Source organism: Melanerpes formicivorus, unplaced genomic scaffold, assembly GCF_026170545.1.
Source record: "Melanerpes formicivorus ecotype bairdi unplaced genomic scaffold, bMelFor1.0.p_v2 SCAF_5, whole genome shotgun sequence".
Classification (NCBI taxonomy): domain Eukaryota; kingdom Metazoa; phylum Chordata; class Aves; order Piciformes; family Picidae; genus Melanerpes; species Melanerpes formicivorus.
Window position 1 is genome coordinate 12,167,929 of NW_027142357.1, and position 22,555 is coordinate 12,190,483.

General features: G+C 43.3%; 1 protein-coding gene across 12 annotated transcripts in view; it reads right to left on the reverse strand.

Moving 5' to 3' along the window:
• Positions 1 to 22,555, reverse strand: part of HDAC4 (histone deacetylase 4) — a 277,155-nt gene that overhangs the window by 119,979 nt on the left and 134,621 nt on the right. For all 12 annotated transcript variants that reach the window (XM_068138157.1, XM_068138155.1, XM_068138153.1 and 9 more), the window contains one exon: positions 2,363 to 2,607. In XM_068138157.1, the coding sequence (XP_067994258.1) occupies positions 2,363 to 2,607 (245 nt within the window). The remainder of the gene's footprint in view (positions 1 to 2,362; positions 2,608 to 22,555) is intronic.

Below are 22,555 nucleotides of genomic sequence, written 5' to 3' on the forward strand. Positions count from 1 at the left end.
ACTTCTCTGCACCCACAGGACTTAACACAGCAGCCAGTTTCAGAAGGCAGTGTTAATCCAAGAGTCACCTAAATATGAGCTGACTTACAAATGCAAAAGGTATGTTTTCCCAAAGAAAGTGCATTATAATTACTCACTGGTATAGGTGTGGGGTTTATTATGTTTGTGAGACATCATGGGCTTTATTTCAATAATGCGCTGGTTTATTTTTAAAGCAATTCTGGGCATAATGACACACTTGCTACTATGGAAGATCACCTTGCTGGTCATCCTTTTTCATACAGGATTGTATCATTCCTATTTTAAGTTTTTCATCTAGCCAAGCTTTACACATCAGAGGAAGAACTTCATTACCTAATGGTCTAGATATACTGTGCTAAATGGCTAAATTAAATTTCGACTTCCTGCATTAGCAGACTTTAGAATTAGTCATAGTTTGAACGTAAATGAGAGCAAATACATTTGTTTCATCAGTGCTTAGAGCTTGTCCAATAAATCTGAATGACCCCTTCTTATTTTTAATAGACAAATCCCTGAAGGCACGTACAACTGCAAGGAAATCGGGGAAATATTTGTCACAGATAATTTGCATCCTTTCCTCCTGAATGTATGACGTGAACTGCAGACGCTGTGGCTGTTCCTGTGCTATTCATGCACAAATGTGCACATATAGACACATGGGTACACATGCATAACTACATATAGACACACACACACACACTTCTTATGCATAGATAGGGGTGTATATATAAATGTATTCCCATGCATGCACCACCTCACGCCTTTGTCCTAGAGAGAACACTAAGGCTACAGACACTTGCTGTTAAACAGTCTTCAAACAGCTACCACCCTTACAAATTCAGGCTCATGTCTGTGTTTGAAAAGTCTGTAAATAACACACCACTAACTTTTAATCCTATCTTCCCTTCTCTGACATGTATTTTGTATTAAAATGAAAGTTATATAAGGTTGAATCGAGGTTGCTTTTTAATATTACATTAACGCTATTTACCATGTGCAGCACTAATCCTCCTCTGAAAAGAGAGTATATTAGCAATTCTGAAAGCTTCTGTTACCATAGCAATCGTCTATCACTGTGAAATATTTATATAATGTCTATCGTTTTCACTATGCAACAGCCATCTTCTCAACTGCACTTCCTACTTATCCTGAGCCCTACATTTCCTCTCTGTCCCGTGCAACGCAGCAGCGCGAAGCACCCGGCTTGTGCCTACCTTGCACTGTGCGGCTCACAGTGTGCAGACCTACCTGCACCCATTGCATCTGCATTTCCCACAGAGACACCGAGGTTCAAACATCTGGTTTGCACCCTGTGCTGATGGGGCATGTCCAGTGAGCAATTTATATGCCATTCTATTCCCAAATATATGATATTGTTAACCTTCATTCTTAAATTCTACTGTCACTTCCTAAATCCAGGGAAGGTACAGCACTTGCTTCTGAACACATGCAGAGAGATGGATAATGTTTAACATGAGGCTGATGGGAACTAGAGAAGCTTTGCAGAGACGGACTTGGGGATACTGGTGGATGGAACACTGGACATGAGCTGGTAATGGGTGCTCACAGTCCAGAAGCCAACGGTATTCTAGGCTAAATCAAAAGCAGCATGGCTAGGACGTTGAAGGAGATTCTCCCCCACTACTCTTCTCTGGTGAGACACCACCTGGAGTACTGTGTCCAGATCTAGAGTCCTCAGGGAAAGACATGGACCTGTTGGATTACATCTAGAGGAAGGCCACAAAAATTATCAGAGGGCTGGAGCACCTCTGCTATGAGGACAAGGCTGAGAGAATTGGAGTTGTTCAGGTTCGACAAGAGAAGGCTCTAGAGAGACTTTCAGTGCTTTAAATGTGGTCTATAAAAAAGATGGAGGCAGTATTTTTAGCAGGGCCTGTTGCAAACAAACAAGAAATAATGGTCTTCAACTAAAAGAGGGCAGATTTTGACTAGATATAAGGAGGACATTTTTTACAGTAAATGTGGTGAAACACTGGCTCAGGTTGCTCAGAGAGGTGGTAGATGTCTCATCCCTGAAAACATTCAATGTCAAGTTGGACAGGGCTCTGAGCAACTGATGTAGTTGACGTCCCTGCTTACTGCAGGGTGTTTCCTATCCAAAACATTCTATGACTATGACACCAGCTTACCTTGCTTCCTCTCCTCCATCCCACCCCCTTTTAATTCTTGGTGCTCCCAGTCCCTTACAAAAGATTATTCTGCAAACAAGGGTTATCAAGTCAGCACAGCATCCCCACTCACAAAATAAATTAGTCTGTGGATGCCCCTAGTGAGAAGATGCTTTCACACGTCCCCCAGCACAGGGCTGCCCATTGCTTACTTTGATGTGCTCATGCAGCTGGGCCTCATGCTGCCGGGAGAGCTGCTCGTGCTGCCGCTGGAACTCGGCGATGAGGATCTGCCTCTGGATCTGCTGTTTCTGCTTGAGTGCCAGGAGCTCCTGCTGCAGCTGCTGTTCCCGCAGCGTCGGCTCTGCCACGGGCATGGAAAACTGGTGGTCCAAACGCAGATCCATCGGGACTGAAGTTGGTGCAACTTGCAGGGGCAGTGCTGTGGTCACATCAACTACAACATGAAAACAGAAGAGAGGTGAATGTATTCCCCATTCACAAAGTCATCTAGTTCATGTATAGTGTCCGGAAAAGACCCTGAGGAACTGTGGATTGAATCAATAACAGCACCATTAAACTTGCATCTATTTTTAAATGGTAAAGAAGCACTACAGAAATTCAAGTTTTCCTCTAGCCACCACTTCCCACAAACACACACATATTCTAAAACCAAAGGACTTCCACAAATTGATCTGACCCTTCTTGATAGCACTCTACATGCATGTATTCAAAATACACCCTTCCATTCCACTGTTCCAGTATCACCTGAAATAAGAAGGATAAAGATCAATCTAAAGCTTCAAAGAAAGGATCAGTCTTGACTTATGACAGATCAGTTGATGGACCCTTACAGTCAGAACATGAGAGTCCCACTTGTGGAAACTTATGTACAAAACCACTGTGTGCTGTGTCCTTTATAACTAGTTTTGGGAAAAGGCTGAGACAAAATCATTTGGGTAATGAAGCAACCAGGACAAATTAAGTGCTTCAGTGACAGATGAGCATTGCTGCAACCACCAGAAAATTGTGAATGTGTCTTGCAGGCAGTGTGGGGTTGCTACAGCCCAGGCAGTCATAGGAAGCCCATGCCCAAATTTTTAACACTGTCTCCTATAATGTTCTCACCAATGAGCTTAGGAAATGCAGGTGAAACGAGTGGACAGTGAGGTGGACTGAGAACTGGCTGAATGACAGAGCGTAGAGGGTTGTGACCAGCAGCAAAGAGTCTGGCTGTAGACTCACAGTGTTCCCCATGGGTGAGTACTGAGTCCAGTCTCATTCAGTATTTTCATCCATGACCTGAAAGATGGGACAAAGTGCACCCTCAGCAGGTTTGCTGATGATATTTTGGGAGAAGTGGCTGTGCTGCCTTTCAGTGAGACCTGGACAGACTGGAGAATTGGGTGGATAGGAATCTAATGAAGTTCCACAAAGGCAAGTGTAAGGTCCCGCACCTAGGGAAGAATAACCCCATGCACCAGTACAAGTTAAGAGTTGACCAGCTAGAAAGCGCCTCTGTTAAAGAGGGGCCTTGGAGTCCCAGTGGATAACAAGTTAAGCATGATCCAACAACGTGCCCTTACTGTCAATGAGGTCAACGTTTTCTCAGGGTGCATTAAGAAAAGTGTGGCCAGCAGGCTGAGGGAAGCTCTCTTCCCCCTCTACTCTGTCATAGTGAGGCCACATCTGGAGTCCTGGGTCCAGTTCTGAGCTCTCCAGTTCAGGAGAAATAGGGATCTACCAGATAGAGTCCAGAGGAAGATTACAAAGATGAGGAGCAAAAGCTGAGGGACCTGAGACTATTTATTTTGGAGATGCCTGAGACGGGATCTCAGAAATGCTTAGAACTTTTGTCAGTGGTGCCCAGTGAGATTACAAGTGGCAATGGGCACAAAATGGAACACTTGAAATCCCATCTGAACACAAGGAAAAACTTCTTCATTGTGGAGCACTGATATAACAGGCTGCCAAGAGCGGCTGTGGAGTCTTCTTCTCTGGCAAGACACAAAACCTGCCTGGATGTAATCCTTGTGCAATCTGCTTTAGGTGAACCTGCTTCAGCAAGGGGATTGGACTAGATGATGATCTCCAGAGGTCCCTTTCACCCCTAACATTTTGTGAAATGGTGACCATGAAGATTTGCCTCTGCCATTCAAACTCCATGTGGGACAAACTGAAACACAACCATGAGTAAGGTAGAGAACAGTAGCACATTCTAAGGTACGTATGCAAAGAGAAGGTAAAAGGGAAAACTATCACCCTACACATCTCTGTTGTAAAGATCAATTCTTTGTTTCCACAAAAGAGCATTTCCCTGAAGACAAGAGGCTTTTTTTAACAAAGGGTACCAAGACAATTACCCTCAGCACAGGAAGGGCATGGACCTGATGGAGTTGGTCCAGAGGAGGGCCCTGAAAATGATCAGGGGGTTGGAGCACCTCTGCTACAAAGACAGGCTGACAGGCTCCAGGGAAACCCAATAGCAACCTTCCAGTACCTGAAGGAGGCCTACAAGAAGTATGAAGAAAGGCTGTTTACAAAGGCCTGTAGTGATAAGACAAGGGGAAACGGCTTCAAACTAGAGAAGAGTAGATTTAGATTGGATATTATAAAAAAGTTCTTTATCATGAGAGTAGCAGAATGTTGGAACAGGTTGCCCAGGGAGACCCTATCCCTGGAGATACTCAAGGTGAGGCTCAATAGGGCTCTGAGCAACCTGATCTAGTTGAGGATGCCCCCTGTTGAGGGGGTTGGACTAGATGACCTTTGGAGGTTCCCTTCCAACCCAGACCATTCTGTGATTCAGTGAACTACAAAAATACCTTTGCAATAACTGAACTCACCGTATTCCTGCTAAATAGAATGAAATACTGCCATGCCATGAATGACTAACAATTTCTACATTTCACCTGAATGACAGTTCTGCATTTCATGCATATTAGTATGTTTGCCACGTTTAATGCCTCTCTCTACAGGGCAATCACTCAATAACTCTAACAACTTTGAATGGATGTTGTCTGTGGAGTAAGAGAGGCTAAACTCTTCAAACAAAAGGTGCTGGGGGGTTTTTCTTGGTTGGTGTTTTCATTTTATCACACGCTTTCTTTTTTAGTGATTAAGATGTGTTTGTGTAAGGTTGGGAGCATCAGCAGCGTCACTAAAGCTGGATCAGTCACACATCTGCTAAGACACCTACACCACATCAGAGTTACCCAGGGTTTGCCCAGGAGTCGTCTGCGGGGCTCCCACATGTGCCTGGGAAAGGCTGTGAGATCTCACAGAGGTAGAGATGCCACTTTACTACAAAATCATCAGTACAAGCCACCATGAAGCCAGTTCCAGCAGGACAGACAACCATCCAAAGCAAAAATAAAGCCAGTTTTACTGTGAGAGAGCTAATGCCTTCCTGCCTACAAATAAACTAGATGGTGAATTAAAATGTAGTTCAAAAGGAAAACACATGGAAAATGTTTAGGAGCTGTGAAAGGCCTAAGGAAAAGTTTTACTAAGATAAACCACCAGCTTTCACCACCTATATGACTCCCATGAAAACAGTACTTGAAGAGAAGCTTTCATTTTACACAGAATTAAACTCATATTTCACTTCAAGCCTGATAATTAAACCTTTGGTCTGATTTCAGCCACGTCCTCAAGGTTGAGACAGGAGCGCAGAACAAGCTAACTCTGCCTTTCCAAGCAGCCTGTCCTCAGAGATCAGCTGAAATCAACTGCAAATCATTAGAAATAAATGAGGACCCTGTGCTGGAAAGGGAATAAAGCTGGTGATACAAGTCACCTCACTGTTACCCCTCTGGAACAGCCAGAGGGACACCCAGCAAATATCCACAGGTAACCTCTACCTGGACATTAGCATCATCAATCCCAGAGAAAGAGTTCTAATATTGTTTATTTTTGCTAGTAACTGAGAAATGCATAAGAAGTTGCTGTTGGTAAAACCTGGAGCTAAAAGAAACACAAAAGCACAGAAAAAGAATATAAACTAAAAAATAGTGGAGTAATCCAGAAAATCTGGGGTGCTTTGTAAGGTGGCCCCATGTAAACCAGAATGAACTGTCCTGTTGCCAAGTGCAAGGCTATGAGGCAAAAAAGAGAGGGGAGGGCTTTACAGAGACAGAATTTTCTGAGTTTCTTAACACTTCTAGGAAAGAGGGGCTGTGGTCTTATGAACTTCCCAGCTGGTTGTTCCTCTGGAACCAACCTTTCCTACAAGGCTGCGGCAACCCTGCTCCATGCACAGAGTTCCATGCCTCAGCAGACACCTGGTGACCCATCATTCTGTCCCATCTTCCCATCACCCTGTGGGCACCCACAGAGTGCAGAAGCCACCTCTTGCTTCCCCGAGCCAGCTCTGTCACCTAGGATCCCTCCAAAGTAGGCAGAGGTGTTGGAGGAGCACAGTGCATGTGCAAAAGCAGCATGGCTCCCCCTCCCTACACTCGGCTTGCGCTGGGGAGTAGGAGGAGACTTTTTTATTTGGATGGAAACATTTTCTGCAAAAGGTCACATTACTGGAAGTGTTGCTATTTTTCAACCCACAAGCTCTTCCCTCCACTTCCCTATTGTTTTCCTTCCTGTGGCCTTTTCCCCACTCCCCTCTCTCCCCCACAAGACCAGAGCTGAGATTCCTCACCATGGGTCACCAAGCCACAGCCAAGGATTCTGGGCAGAACACCACCCTCTCATCTACAGATAACCATTCAAACCCACCCAGGCACCACGTTCCTAAGCCCTCCTTAGGAACAGCCGATGCTTTCCCGCATGGTGAGTACTGTGGTCAGCCCCTTCCCATTCCTGCCCACAGAGCATCTCTATGGCAACTGCTGCAGCCGCTCGCACAGAAAAGAAATCCTCTTCATCCGCTTTCCCCGCACGCGAGTGGGAGCTGACAGCTCCAAACCAGCCTTGCGGAGGCTACTTCATTTCATGGACTATTGCTTCAGAAACTTCTCATCTTAGATGCAATGCTTTAAATTAGATCCCGCTTTGCCAGGATTTCAGAGTGACAGGAGAACAGTTTGGATCCCTCCAGCACTGCTCAAGCTCCAACAAAACTGTATCTCTACAGTACCTGTTGCCGCAAGACAGTGTATGGGGCCAGAAATGCAATCAGAACCATCATCTGTCCCAAGGACTGTGGGAAATAGGATGTGTCTTAGAAAAGCAAGAGAGTAAAGCTGCCGTGCCAGAAAAAATCCCATTACTCTGTTGGTTGTATATGGAAAACAGGGAAAGAGAAAACAAAAGAGAGTCCAAATGCAAATTAATATGTGTTTTTACAAAACAAACCAAGAAGCCCCCAAAAGACAATCAAAGAATCATAGACTTGTTTTGGTTGGAAAATACCTCTAAGATCATCAAGTCCAACCATTGACCTAACACCACCAGAGCCATTAAACCATGTGCCATATCTACACATTTCTTGAACACCTCCAGGGGTGGTGACTCTACCACTTCCCTGGGCAATCTCTTCCAACACCTGACCACTCTTGCAGGGAAGAAATTTTTCTTACTATCCAATCTAGAACTCCTCTGGCACAGTTTTTGGCCATTTCTTCTCATCCTATCACCTGATAGTAGGGAGAAGAGACCAACCCACAGCTCGCTACAACTCGTTTCAGGAAGTTGTGGAAAGCATCAAGTTCTCCCCTCAGCCTCCTCTTCTCCAGACTAAACAATCCTAGTTCCCTCAGACATTCCTCATAAGACTTGTTCTCCAGACCCTTCACCAGCTTTACTGTCTCTCTCTGGACACACACCAGCAACTCAATGTCTGTCTTGTAGTGAGGGGCCCAAATCTGAACACAGTATTTGAGGTGAAGCCTCACCAGTGCCCAGTACAGGAGCACAATCACTTCCTTACTCTTGTTGGTCACAGTATTTCTGATGTGGTCCAGGGTGCTGCTGGCCTTCATGGCCACCTGAGCACACTGCTGGATCATGTTCAGATCACTATCAATCAGCATCCCCAGCCAGCCACTCTGTGCCAAGCCTATAGCATTGCATGGGGTTGGTATGACTCAAGTACAGGACCTGCAACTTGGCTTTGTTAAACCTCATACAAATGACCTCAGCCCACTGATCTGGCCTGTCCACATCTCTTTGAAGATCAACACTCCCACTCAGTTTAGTGTCATCTGCAAACTTACTGAAGGTGCACCCAATTCCTTCATTCAGCTCATTGATAAAGACATTAAAGAGAACTGGTCTCAATACTGAGCCCTGGAGGACACCTGTAGTGACTGGCTACCAACTGGATTTAACTCCACTCAATATCCTTCTTTGAGCCTGACCATCCAGACAGTTCTTAACCCACTGAATCACCCACCCATTCAAGCCATAAACAGCCAGTGTCTCCAAGAGAATGCTGTGGGAAACGGTGTCAAAGGCTTTACTAAAGTCCAGATAAACAATATCGACAGCTCTCCTTTGCCCACTAAGTAGATCACCTTGTAGAAGGAGATCAGGTCTGTTAAGCAGAACCTGCCCTTGGACACAACACACTGTGGCTATCAAAAGTCCATTTTAGCCATCTGCATATGGCTATTATAGCCTGAGCATTGCTAATGTAACTACTGTATGTTACAAATCTATACAGAAAGAGTGATTGCGCTATGGAATGGGTTGCCCGGGGAGGTGGTGGAGTCGCCGTCATTGAAGGTGTTCAGAAGGAGACTTGATGGGGTACTTGGTGCCATGGGTTAGCTGTTTGGGTGGGTTGGATTGGTTGATGGGTTGGACACGATGATCTTGAAGGTCTCTTCCAACCTGGTTTGGTTTATTCTAGTTTATTCTAAAAGGCACAGTGATAATCCCTGGAAGAGCAGCAATTTTCTCAGGTGGCAAATCTAGGGTAAGTTCATGAGCTGCCACAACATTTCTCTAGAGGCTGCAGCTCTCCAGTGTGAATTTGATCTACCTTTAAAAGAAGCCGAAACCGAATTTAACAATTTGGCTCTTGGTCTCACACTGCCACATCAGACCTACAGCGATCACTCCAACATAAGGACGAAGACAAACTTGACCATTGGCAGTGAACGGGATCCATGTGGAAGTAACGTCCAGCCAGGTGCTACATACAGACACAAGTATAGCATTGCTGGAGCCCTCGTGTTACTCTCCCAGTCCCAGATCGACAGCCAACTGCCCCAGAGCTGCAAAACTCCCCAAAGATAATCTTGATTATGATTTAATGCAACTTTATAGCCCCCAAGGCTCCAGCAGAGCTTGAAACAGTTAATCCTAGAGGATCAAACCAAATGAGTCAGTAAGCCAAACGGTGCAGCGGGCTCTGTGAATCACAAGCCTTTTAAATGCACTGACTATTTTTATGTCAAGCCAAAGATTTCTGAGCACCTGGCAATAACATCTCCCATCTTTTATACATGTGGACTAAAGGTCAATGTTACTAATACAGAGGTAGCAGTCACTCACTCCTGCTTACCCAGAATCCACGTAAATCTGTTTATCTTCAATACAGCTCACAGAATTTGTCAGAGCTATTTAGGCTAAATGCAATTTTCCTTGCGACCCATGTGCGCTTTCCTACACACACCTTTATGATCCAAACACTGTGTTTCCTAAAAGCAGAAAATGAAACCTTTCAACGTCTTAAAATAAATCCAGTCTCAGCCTGAAGGAATAAACTACTGCTTGTGATCATCACAAGTTGTGATTGTGTCTTGTGATAAATGACTCCTGCTTTACTCCCTGATAACAGCCTTAACTTGTGCCATGCTGGATAACGGTCCCAACAAGACTTCATGACCCTCCCATTTCCCATCCAAGGAGATGCATCCCCCCCCCCGAAATGCCCGACATACAGGCATGGGGCGCCAGCTGCAGAGATCATGACCACAATTCCCATTCAGAGTCTCAGCAGAGGCTGCGTCATCCCCGACTCTTACTATTTCAGGCTCAAAAAAAACCCTATTTGAAATGCCATGAGTTCCCCACAGAAGTGGTGAGTGCTTCTGACCTACAGAGCCCTCCTGAAAACAATAAAACCTTCTCTGCTTAATGAACACATCAACAAAACAAAAAAGTCTGTATTCTTATGAATATTTTATGGTAGACCAGAAAATTGCTTTTATAAGTTCTGCCTTGAGAACATATTAATACAATCAGATTCATGACGTTAGCAAAAGCACAAAGCCTATATTCAGAGTTCCAATGACAAATGCCAAACCCATGAATTAGAAGGCAAGATTGCGATTATGAATAATAAACTATCTCATGCTTTCCCTGCCTTCCCCTCCCCTGTAGGAACAGAAGGAGAAAACAGGAGGAATTTTATTTTTTTCTTTAACCTAGGCATGTAGGATTTTTTAAATTTTTTTTTTTCACAGTCAAGTTACCATTATTTTTGTACCAAGTCAGAAACACTGCTGGTTTTTCCCTCCCAAAATAAATAAAACATGGCCATGCATCAAAGAACTGCCTGGGTGTTGTACGTTAATTAAGACCTAAAGCATTCTAGTCCCCATCGATTGCCGGCACAGAGCAGCCTCGTGGCGGAGATTGCAAATTTGGCATCTCACAGCTTGCCCATAACATCACTGAGTCGAAGTCATTCTAAATACACTGAAGTTGTTAAACACACTTGCTGTAAAATAAACTGATAATTTCAAATTTGAAAGCAAGGGTATGCTTCCTACCAAAAAAAAAAAAAAAAAAAAGTTAAAAAATATAAAGAAGTTTAACATTTCACATAAAGGCTGCAGATAAAACACGTTATCAGAGCAGTCGTATGTTGAGTCTTTCCATGCTCCGAAACGGAAAAGAACTTCTCTGCAAGTATTGAAAATTTTGGAAGGGATTAGGAGAAAGTGACACTATTTAAATATCAAATTGTTTAAATAAAAGAAACAGTGATGACTGATAATATTTTTTTCCCCCCTTCTCGGATATAGCATCTTCATGAAAGTCCTTAAAGGATGAAAATATAGAAGGACTCAGTCCTGAAAATACCCTATAAAGTATGTTAAAATAAAATCTCAGTATGAAACGGACACAGGACATTTGAAGCCAAGATGTAAGCTCAAATCTTATTTCAGCAAATCTTTCCTTAAGCTGAACTTGAAAAATATTTCTCAAGCTACTTTTTATTTTAAAAAGCAAATGCTGTTGCCAGAAAGACTCTTCCTTTTTGGTTGTTTGTTTTTTTTTTGGTCTTTTTAAAAAAATTTAAACAGCACAGAAAACTGTCTCACATTTTAAAGACAACATCACCTTCAAATGGAAAGTGCATGAAATGTTTTCCTCGAGACCTCCTCCCTCTTGCCGGCACAGAATGAGTCCCACGGAACTTGCAGAGCTCCTTTCCAGCTGCCCTGCTCTCCTTTGCTCGGCAATTCCTTTTGGCTTGAAGGAAGAAAACACATTAACCTCCCCAAATCTGCTGCAAAACCCTGGGAATGAGGATCTGGTCAAGGCTGAAGAAAGAAAAGCAGCACCCTCCCGCAAGCCCCAAGAGTATATAAAGTAGGGACATACCACCACGTGTGCCTGTGATGGATGGAGCTTAGGAGACAGAGCGCACAAACCCCCGATAAAAGAGCATGTCTCTCCTACAGTAACTCTATAGTCTCTGGTGCCTTTCCAAATTGCTGCACACCAGACAGGGGATGCTCCTCTGGACGGCTGCAGCTAAACCTCCCAGCCAGGGCTTTCCAGAAACCATTGACTCAGCTTCTCCCCCCATCTTCCACCCTCTCTGCAGTTGGACTTTATTTCTAACTAATGAGTTCGCTTTCTAATTACTGGCATGGAAGCATTGCCCTCCAGACAGATTCTGCCAATAGTAGCATGTCAGCCTTCCAGCACACACGAAACGCATAAATACAAAAACCTAGAGCCCATGCTCAGCATCCCCAAACCCGTGGCTGTTGCCATTGGAGAAAACCCCATCCCACTGCACTGTGAATCAGCTCCATCCTGGCATGGTGTGAGTTCTGGGACACTGAGAATGTGTGTGCATGGATGTCCTGTTCTAAGCATTCTTTTCAGCTTTCAGCATCGCAGGGCAGAAGCAAAATGTCTTGTGTTTATTCCACCGACTACTTCCTGGGAGCCTGCCCTTGCTGTCTAGCTTTTGATTTTCAGAAAATTTCCTGGATTTTGCATAGCCTTCAAACACCAGGTGGTTGCCAGCAGAAACTACTTTGGCATGTCAGGAGCAGGCTTTAGAGCTGCGAATTGCCACTTCCTAAAACCCATTGCCTTCGTTTGGCTTGAAATCAGCTTGGAAAGGAGGCAAGGAGGAACTGCTTGCTTCAGGTGCAGCTGAGGGAGTGTTTGCAGTGGAAGCAAGACTTGTGTTATTGGAGTGTCTTTAGATTATCGTGAAATAAATTCCCCCTACCTGGGAGCTGGCTGCTCTGCCCGCACGGTGCCAGCAGCAGCGGGGCGGGCAGCAGCCCACGCAATGGTTAGGCAGCTCAGGCACTTTTTTTTTTCCAGTGGGGCTTCCACTTCTGAAAATGTCAAAACTCACCGAAACGCTAAGAGACGGTGAGATCAGAGCTATTAATAGAAACAAGCTACTGCAGTATTTGACTGCAGCGCCAGGATAAAAGAACAATATTTTGTGTGTAAGCACAATGAAACGGATGAAGACACAGCACAGCACTCTCACAGTGCCTGAGATTTACTCCGTTTTTATCTACAGCATCCCAGATGGTCCCAAATATATGCACAAATGAATAGGTGAAGAGAAAAAAAAAAACCTCTCTAGGAAAGATTTCACTAGGCTGTACTGGAGGAGTCCTGAAATTTGCCCAGGACCCCAGGTGGTTGGTGGCAGCATATGGTCTTGGTATGGTAGCACCCAAGAAAATAACATTCTCTGTGGTACATCATGAGCATCATACGGGACAGGAGAATGAAGGCACAGACCTGTCATGCTCCTCCATGAATCCGTACCTTGCCACGGCAAATGTGCAGAGCTAGGAAAGCGGGGTGCTGCAGGACAGCATGGAGCAGCAAATCATTATCTCCTCTTTTTACTTCTTACCTCTACTCTCCCAAAGGCAAGGACCAGGATTCCAGGGGGTGTTATTTTGGGCTACAATTCCACTTAAGCATCAGAGTATGGCTTGAATGAAGGACAGTGAGATGGCAAAGTGAGACTGCTATTCTGCCCTGATATCCAAAGGTGGTCCTCACTTATGGGGCCAGGCCATTTCTCTGGTCACAACAGACCCATAAACAAAAAGCTGCAGTGCCACTGGTGACAGAGCCATCCGTCAAAAGCAGGCAGGTCAGCACACCACAATTGCCAGTATTTTTGCATAGCTTGCTACGGAGCTGCGTGGGTGAATGCAAACGCAGCCTGGATCCTTTCTTGGCGTACAAGCTGGAAGTAAACAGCAGCTGAGGTTTCCTACAAGCACCACACATGCTACAGTTCAGCAAGGGCTGGAGTCATTCCCTGCTATGAGAATATTTCATGCGGCATGAATGGGAACCAAAATTAATCATCCCATCACCCATTGAAACACATCGTGCAGCACTGCACTGTAGGCAACAGATGGAGCTTTAAATGTCACTCACTCATTCATTGCAAAGAAAGTTTTTGCTGATTACTACTAAGTCCTGAAGACATAATAAGGGCGCAGTGATTTTGGATTTCTATAACCAGCTTTTTGATCCTAATACCTTCCCTGAAAAGGCCTCATTAGCCTTTATTAGAAACCTAGGAGAGATCTACATACAAATTGTATTCATGATGATAAGAAAACCAAAACTTGAAAAATCAGACAACTTACCCTACTTTTTCCATCTTAAGACTTAAACATTAAAAAGCCTCTTTAGTTGAAGAAGAAGAAAAGTCACCAAACTACATCAACAACTTTCCTGCTCACAGCCTCAGAGTAGTACACTGGAGTCTGAAAAAAATATGAAGTTTCATGGCTAAATATCTGGACCTTACAAGCCAGATGCATTTCTGATGGTCCCATCTAAAGAACTGCAAAAGACTTCAACACTATTGACCAGGGACTGCAGCACCCCACTGATCTCCTCAGCAACTTCAGCTATATGTGCTGCCACAGTAGGAAAGTCAAACACTTCACAAATAAAACAGGGCACTGCCAAACACACAACAGATAATAAACCCTTAAAAAGAATGTGAAAATTCATGTGAGAAGGCCAGAAGTAAAGCCTTGATTACACAGACGTGTTCAACAGATGAGTCTGTAGGACAGAGGAGTTCCAAAGGGAGACACTCAAGTTTCACCACCACCATTTCAACCATTATCCAACTCCATCAACTTGTATTAATCAACAGCATCTTTAGCAAATGAGTATCTTGGATGATGGCAGTGCTTTCACTAAGATTAAAGATAATGGAATCAAAAGAGTCAGCTTGGGCTATTTCTTACTTTAGACTTCATACTCTTGTGGTAAGCCTTTCCTTGCATAGTCTCCTTGTCTGCTGGAGGGTAAAACAGTGTCTAAATAAGTATCAATAAACACTAGAAAACAAACAAAAATATATCCCTTCTCAAAAGGCGTTCCTGGAAACATAATTTCACCTGCCTCCTCATTCCAAGTATTATCTAGCAACTGATCAAACAAACAAACAAAAATATATCCCTTTTTAAAAGGCATTCCTGGAAACAATTTCACCTGCCTTCTCATTTCAAGCAACTAGTTCTCTTTGATCCATCTGCCTTGCTGTTGGTACAATAGACTACTCACCCTAACAGATACCCAAGACAAAAAAGCAGACTGAAGGAAGATCTGATATACTTCTGAAGAGAAAAACCCACATGGATTTCTCATATGCTTCTCTCTAATCTGAGCATGAACTTCCTTCAAGGGAAAAGAATTAAATATGGAGGAGATGGAGCCTGCAAGTCTCATCCTGAGATTATGCATTAAAAACTTTTCATGAGGAAAAAGAAATGAAATCTACTGAGCATTGGTGGAGTCGTGGGACACACAGCAAAGATAGAATTATACAAACACCTGGAACACCTTATGGGGTTGGATCTTTCTGGAACCTGCAAGTGGTGACCTCTACATCTGTAAGAATGAAAGTCAGCAGAGGAACAAGTAACAGAGCAGGAGTGCTGAGAGTTAAACAGTGAACTTTCAGGAGGACAGCAGACATCACATCTCCTCGCTCGGATGCTCCAAGGAAGAATTGTTTTCCCATTATAACTCCTGTCAAAGCACAGTGGTGCCATTCACATCAACAGAGGGGATCCTGGGGCAGAGTGGGCAAGATGATGTGATGAGAACTGAAGCGAAGATTCGCTTGCAAGAGAGATGGTGCCAGCTGGTAAACAGCCAGGCCATTTGAAAAAGAGAAGTGTGATAAAAGCAGTTATGGCTAGGAGGAAATGCTGTCAGCTTCCTAAGGACATCTAGAAGAGCTGGGAGATCAAAGTCACCTATCTGCTGCTGAGAAGGAAGGCTGGTCCTCTGCCAAAACCACATGGAGAACCCACAGTCAGCCCTTGCTCTCCCGCGCTGGCTGCATCCTACCAGCTTGTGAGGCAAGAGAAGCAAACTGTTATCATTCAAAGGGAAAAAAAGCAGCAGCACAAATGTTGTTGAAGGCAGGTCTGGGCACCGCTGAGGAAAATGGCACAGCAGAGCAGAGGTAACACAGCAGGCTCTGGGATCAGCAGCTGGTGAGTCTCTGAGTACGGGTGCTTTAACAAACAACTCAGGCTCTAATGTACCAATTTATTTGGAAATTAAGCCACAATATGTTAACTCCTTAAGATCAAAAGAGAAGGTGAAACAAATTTCTTAGGAATTACCTGTCCTACAGTGTATGCTATAATTTTACTCAAAAGACATATTCTGGTTACTTTAAACAGCCAATAAATGGTTATTGGTAACAATCTAGTAAACTAATTTCTTTCACCAGTCAGTGGTCTCCCACCTGTACAAAAAAAAAAAAAAAAGCCCCAAAACATGCAACACAATCTTTCACATGATGAAAAAAAAAGGAAGTAAAAGCAGCAAAGCCAGCAGCTAAATAGTGAATTGTAAAAGGAAAGCTTTCTGCAGCTCTCAGAAAATCCTATGGACTGCTCAAAGGCTGCAGTGTTTGCAGCAATTTATTAGAAACCCAGACCCTGGTCCAAGACAAGAAGCATATGTTCAAATGGGCAAGTAGCCCACAGCTTTCTGTAGCCCCATCTCTCAGGGCTTTTGCTTCTGAACAACTCATATATTCAGGTATCTCAGCTGTTACTTGTTACCCATTCAAAATGACTAATACGCCTGGGGGGAGGGGGGAATTAAAATAAAAGCTATTTTAAGACAATGTTAAACACCAGTAGCTTTCTAGAGAAGTTCAGATAACCTCAAAATACTCAGATTCCACAACAGCACAGAGAAATTACACTAAGGCAATTTCTCATTTCTGCAAAACATGCCAGTGCTGCTTTTCAGTTCCTTAAAGCAAACACTGCAGCACACACCTCTGAGTTAAGATTTTTATCTAAAATAGGACACATCTCCTTTTCTTAAAGCTGCACCATATAAAGTGAATGTATTTAAACATAGCAGGCTGATAACAGAACAATTACAGCACCCTTTTCTGAAGGAAGACCATCCATCTGAGTGTGGACTACCCGGAAGAAGCAGCCTTCCTTCTGCCAGCACCAAAATCCTGAAAGACAATGGCAGATTCTCCCTGCATCCCTCATCCTAGTGCATCCATTCACGATAAAGTTTCCTAACATCAATGGTGACTCTCACTCAAAACAAGCTTTTTCCTAGCATCTATGCACAAACCACTGACATCAGCACGGCCTTTCAAATACAACACCAAAATGCAGCACTCCTTCTGCTGAAAATATCCTAATGTGTGAAGACCAGAACTTAATTTTCTTTTATCATAGAATTGTTCAGGTTGGAAAAGACCTTTGAGACCATCGAGGTCCAATTGTTAACCCAGCACTGCCAAGTCCACCACTAAACCATGACCGTCAGCACTACATCTACACATCTTTTAAACACTTCCATGGATGGTGACTCAACCACTTCAATGGGCAGCCTGTTTCCAGTGTTTGACAATCCTTTTGGTAAGGAAAGTTTTCCTAATGTCTAATCTAAACCTCCCCTGGCACATGAGGTTGTTTGCTTTTGTTCTATCACTTGTTTACTGGGAGAAGAGACTGACCTCCACCTTAATACAACCTCTTTTCAGGTAATGATAGAGAGCGAGAAAGTCTCTCTTCAGCCTCTTTCTCTCCAGGCTAAATAATCCCAGCTCCTCCAGCTACTCCTCATATGACTTGTTCTCTAGACCCTTTTCCAGCTATGATGACTTTCTTTGGACATGCTCCCCCATTTCAGTGTCCTTGTAGTGAGGGGTCCAAAACTGATCAGTATTGGACAGGCACTGCTTCCTACACATGTCAAAACCAGAGTGACATAAGGATGGAGTTTTAACACAATACATCCACAACAGCGCAATACTTATGATCCATGTTTAATGCTAACAGTTTTCCCGCTTTTCATAAGAAATATTTATTTATTAAAGCCACTTTAAAGTCATCTTTTGAAGGAAGAAGTGTAACAAGAAATATTCCTATGAATGAATGCATTCTTTTAAAAGATCAACTTAATTTTGTTCTAGAATTAAGGCTCTGAGTTTTATTAAAGGATATAAACTGGTTGGTTGTCCACTGCATTCGCAAAGCACCTGCTGAGCTGCATTTCAGTGCACTCAAGTCCTTATATAATCCCTCACAGTTCAAAGGTCCCTGATATTGAGAACTTTGAAATTTAGTAAAACATTGCTTATACAAATGGTAGGTCAAGCACTCAAAATAGCCATCCCCCACTTCTTCCAACACCAACCAAAGGAGAAGAACAAGATGGCTATCTCCTCCTCCCCAAAGACTGTCTGGACTAAACAGTGATGTGTAAAAACAAGATAAAATTAAATATACATTTTCTAAAGCTCACAACAATATTTTGCCAAAAAAAGAAGAGTATACTTTGTCTCCTCCATGTATCCATTGGATGATCTAAGTGAAGAACCATGACCCCAACACTCCTGTGCTCCTACCTCTTGCAGAGGAAATGTAAGAGAAGGACAACCAGCATTCCCTCAGTCTCATGCCTATATTGCCAGAGAAACAGCAAACTCTGTTCCAAAGAAGAGTGGATGAATGAGGACAAACACCCACACAAATTCCCACTTCCCCTCATATTTCCTTCATCATACTTTCATCACCTTGTGGCATCCATCATTCTCAAAAGCCTTGGTAGCACGCATGGAAAATTTGAAAGAGGGGCATCAGCTGGGTATTGAAGTAAAAGACTTACTTTTATTTTCACCCTGCTTTTGGAAACCATCTAACTGAGGATCACCCAGGCTGAAAACAAGTCATTCTCAGCTGCAAGTACGTCTTCTTTCTCTGCTCTCACAAATAAGGCAATTCTGGCTTATGCTGCTTAAAAATGCAAGTCAGGCCTTTAGCACCAAACACCACTTAATTGTAGTTCATGTAAAAATGGTAATTTCACTAAAAGAAGCACGGTCTTGATACATTAGCTACGAATATCATCATAACTAAATTTGGACTCTTGTCAAAACACTTCCACAAGGAGTTGTTTTTCTTCTGTAAAATATAAGAAAGGTCAGGAGGATTTCTCACCATGTTCCTCCAGGTAAGTTGTTTCCTTAAAACGCACCTTTAATGTTAAAGCATCTCTTTTTACTGCCTATTGCTATTTGGAGAATAAAATGCCCTGCTCCTCGGAGATCAGGATTTTGGCATGAACTCCTGTGCAGCAGCCTGACCCTGAAGCCAGCAAAACAAAACCCAAAACTTAAATCAGGATGTGCAGCTAAAGGCCTTCAAAGCGGTAAAAACAGAGAATGAAGAGTGGTGTGGTCTCTGTGAACTAAACACTTTAATTTATGAAATCTGAAGAGTAGAAATCAGGCTGATTAATGCACAGGGCAGATATCAATGAGCTTGGGAACGCATAGCTGATTTTGACCAGAGTGTGCAGAGCACAGACTCTTGTGTTCACATTCAGTATTCCTAAGGTTGGAAGGGACCTCAAAGATCATCGAGTCCAACCTGTCACCACAGACCTCACGACTAGAGTAGGGAGGACACTACTGCCCACTGCAGGCTTGAACTCATGACCTTCCCATTAAGGGTCTTATGCTACCAACTGAGCCACCTGAGCGTGGTACCTTCACTGTGAGCAGGCATTACTGTTGGGCTGGATGTCGCATTCACATTTCAGCTCCACACAGGAAGACTTATTTCTGTTGGGCATCTCATTCAAGAACAAGAGAAATTGGAATGGCTTGCCCAGGGAAGTAGCAGAAGCCCCATCCCTAGAGGTATTTAAGAGTTGTGTAGATGTAGTGCTTAGTGAAATGATTCAGTCAAGGAATTGTCAGCGCGAAGCTAATGACTGAACTCAATGATCTTAAAGGTCTTTTCCAATCTAGGTGATTCTGGGATTCAGACTGTAAAACCTGGCCCTAACTATGGGGTTTGGGTTGCAAAAAATGATACTTACACAGTAAGCTACAACTCTGGCTCAATTATGTCCAGGCAACAAACTGCTCTTCCTAGGGGCTCGCGGCTGTAGCCTGGCTGTTCCACACAAAGAAACAGGATGCTGTGAGAAGCCCAAAGGTGAAAGGTTTAAAATATATATAAGGATGGAGATCCTATATGTATCTTTATCTAAAAATAACAATGACTGACTTTTCAGAGCACTTGAAAAAGATAAAATACTTTGGAACAAATCTGAAGAGGGTTCAGTGATTCAGCTAACTGAGGCTTAAGAAGACACTTGGTTATGAAGGGGAAATGTGGACAAAAGATATTCATAAAACTGGAAGAATGAGATAAAAAGGACATCCAGGCAAGCAGCTAAGGAACAACTACAGGAGGTAAACTCAAGAGGAAGGCTTTTAAAAGCAAGTTTAAGAAGGTTAAACTTGATTCAGTGGTAACTGTAGACAAGTAGAGATGGAAATTATGTGCCTATTGCTTCCCTGAAGTAGTACACACCTTTATTATTATCAAGAATGAGGCTGCAAATGAATGTCAGTGGGACACATTTTTGCATTAGGGTTGCTTCCAGAAGTCACATACTGAGCTCACACATTTGTGCTAGACACTGGCATGTACGTCTGGAGCCAATAACAGCCCTGAAATGCTTCTCAGCTGACAACAAAAGGCTTCAACAGGGGAGGATGAAGCTGACCACCACGCAAAACTTGCACTGATCTCTCCCTTCCTGTTTCCTTTTACATTAAAGGTTTGGAGAAGGGATAGTACAAAAGTCTCCATCTATTTGCCAGAGAAACCAGGGTGGCAGAAGAGGGAAGGCTGGATATCAATACAGAAGGCACCAGCCTGAAACAGGAGGCAAGAGGCACATAAACAAGACTGGTAAAAACTAACATGACACAGAGATGCTATGGATATGGCAAGTCTTTCCCATCAACTTTAATCTATGGTGTGACCAGCACTAAATATAACCTGGGTAAATCCCAAGTCACCAGCAGGAATTTTACCAGCTGCCAGCCATTTTCTGAATGACTTCTCCACTACTTTAAACAAAAACATCAGTGGTTGGGATTGTGTCTTGCCAGAGTGCGGTTGCCATGACAACACCCAAATTCCCACTTTTGGATGTAAGAAATGGACAAGGTAGCAGTTTTCTGCACATGTTCTGAAACTTAGTGTCTTTACTGGTAAATAGTATAAATAGCAACACGTCTGGAAAATTCACAGAAGGCCATCTCTCCTCGGATCAGAGAAAGCACAAAGGACCATAGGGATGACATGGCTCCTTAAGGTCTGTCTTCAGACCCCACAACTTGTTTTACAGCACTCTAACTGAAACACAATGAAGATGGGACATTTGGTTCTTCTGCTCACTTCCTATACAAAATATATCCTATATACAAAACATCTCAGAGGAGATAGCCGAAGCTAAACAGATAATTACTAGCAAAGCCTTTGTTTGATAAAATCCTCATTTGATACCAATACATAATTAATCCCTTCATGAAGCAAATTACATTTTACATTAATAGTTTATTTTTAGGCCATTTTAACAAAGCACTGTGCGTTCTACAGCTTCATCACTCAAGAATATGAAACCCATTCTTAAATTATGTTAGACATCCATTTGCATACAATCAAGTCTTGTAATTATTTATCTTTTCTGCAACACAAAGTTGAAAAAAATGTGCTGCTGCTGAAGAAGCAAAGGGCACCTCTGCAAGGTGCTCTGAGGTCATTGTACCTGTTGCCTTTGTAGTGTCACAGAATCACCAAGGTTGGAAGAGACCTCAAAGATCATCAAGTCCAAATTGTCACCACAGACCTCATGACTAAACCATGGCACCAAGTGCCACGTCCAGTCCCCTCTTGAACACCTCCAGGGATGGTGACTCCACCACCTCCCTGGGCAGCACATTCCAATGGCTAATAACTCTCTCGGTGAAGAACTTTCTCCTCACCTCCAGCCTAAACTTTCCCCTGGCGCAGCTTGAGACTGTGTCCTCTCGTTCTGGTGCTGGTTGCCTGGGAAAAGAGACCAACTCCCTCCTGGTTACAACCACCCTTCAGGTAGTTGTAGACAGCAATAAGGTCTCTCCTAAGCCTCATCTTCTCTAGGCTAAACAATCCCAACTCCCTCAGCCTCTCCTCATAGGGCTTGTGCTCCAAACCCCTCACCAACTTTGTTGCCCTTCTCTGGACAAGTTCAAGTGTCTCAATGTCCTTCTTAAATTGAGGGGCCCAGAACTGGACACAGTACTCAAGGTGTGGCCTAACCAGTGCTGAGTACAGGGACACAATGACTTCCCTGCTCCCTGCTGGCCACACTATTCTTGATGCATGCCAGGATGCCATTGGCCCTCTTGGCCACCTGGGCACACTGCTGTGTCATTTGGTTTTAAAGCTACCGACATCACAGCTTTTGTTTCTAAAATGCATCAAGTTATGGGAAACATTAAACGGAGAAGTTCCTGCCATAGAGTAAATATTTTATAAAATGACTTCTCCTTCATGTGTAGTTAACTTGATGTGCTATGTCATTTAAAGAAATTCCTAATTTAAGGTATTTCTTTTTCTCATGGACCACAGAATTTATCCAAGAAAATGTATATCCAAAAGACTACAGAAAAATGTCATCCCTGCAAGGAAAGCCAGACCATTTGAAATATTCATAGAACACAACAGCACATGTGAAAATGAACTGCTTAGCTCTATTCTCTGCATCGTCTTCTGAAAAGCAGTTCTTGCTCATAAATCCTAAAAATAGAGAGAGCATAAAGGGAATTTTACTTCTAAATAGCACTGACAAAAATTTACAGTTCCAGCAGCTGGTTTCAAAGATGTGTGTTGAAGAACATAACA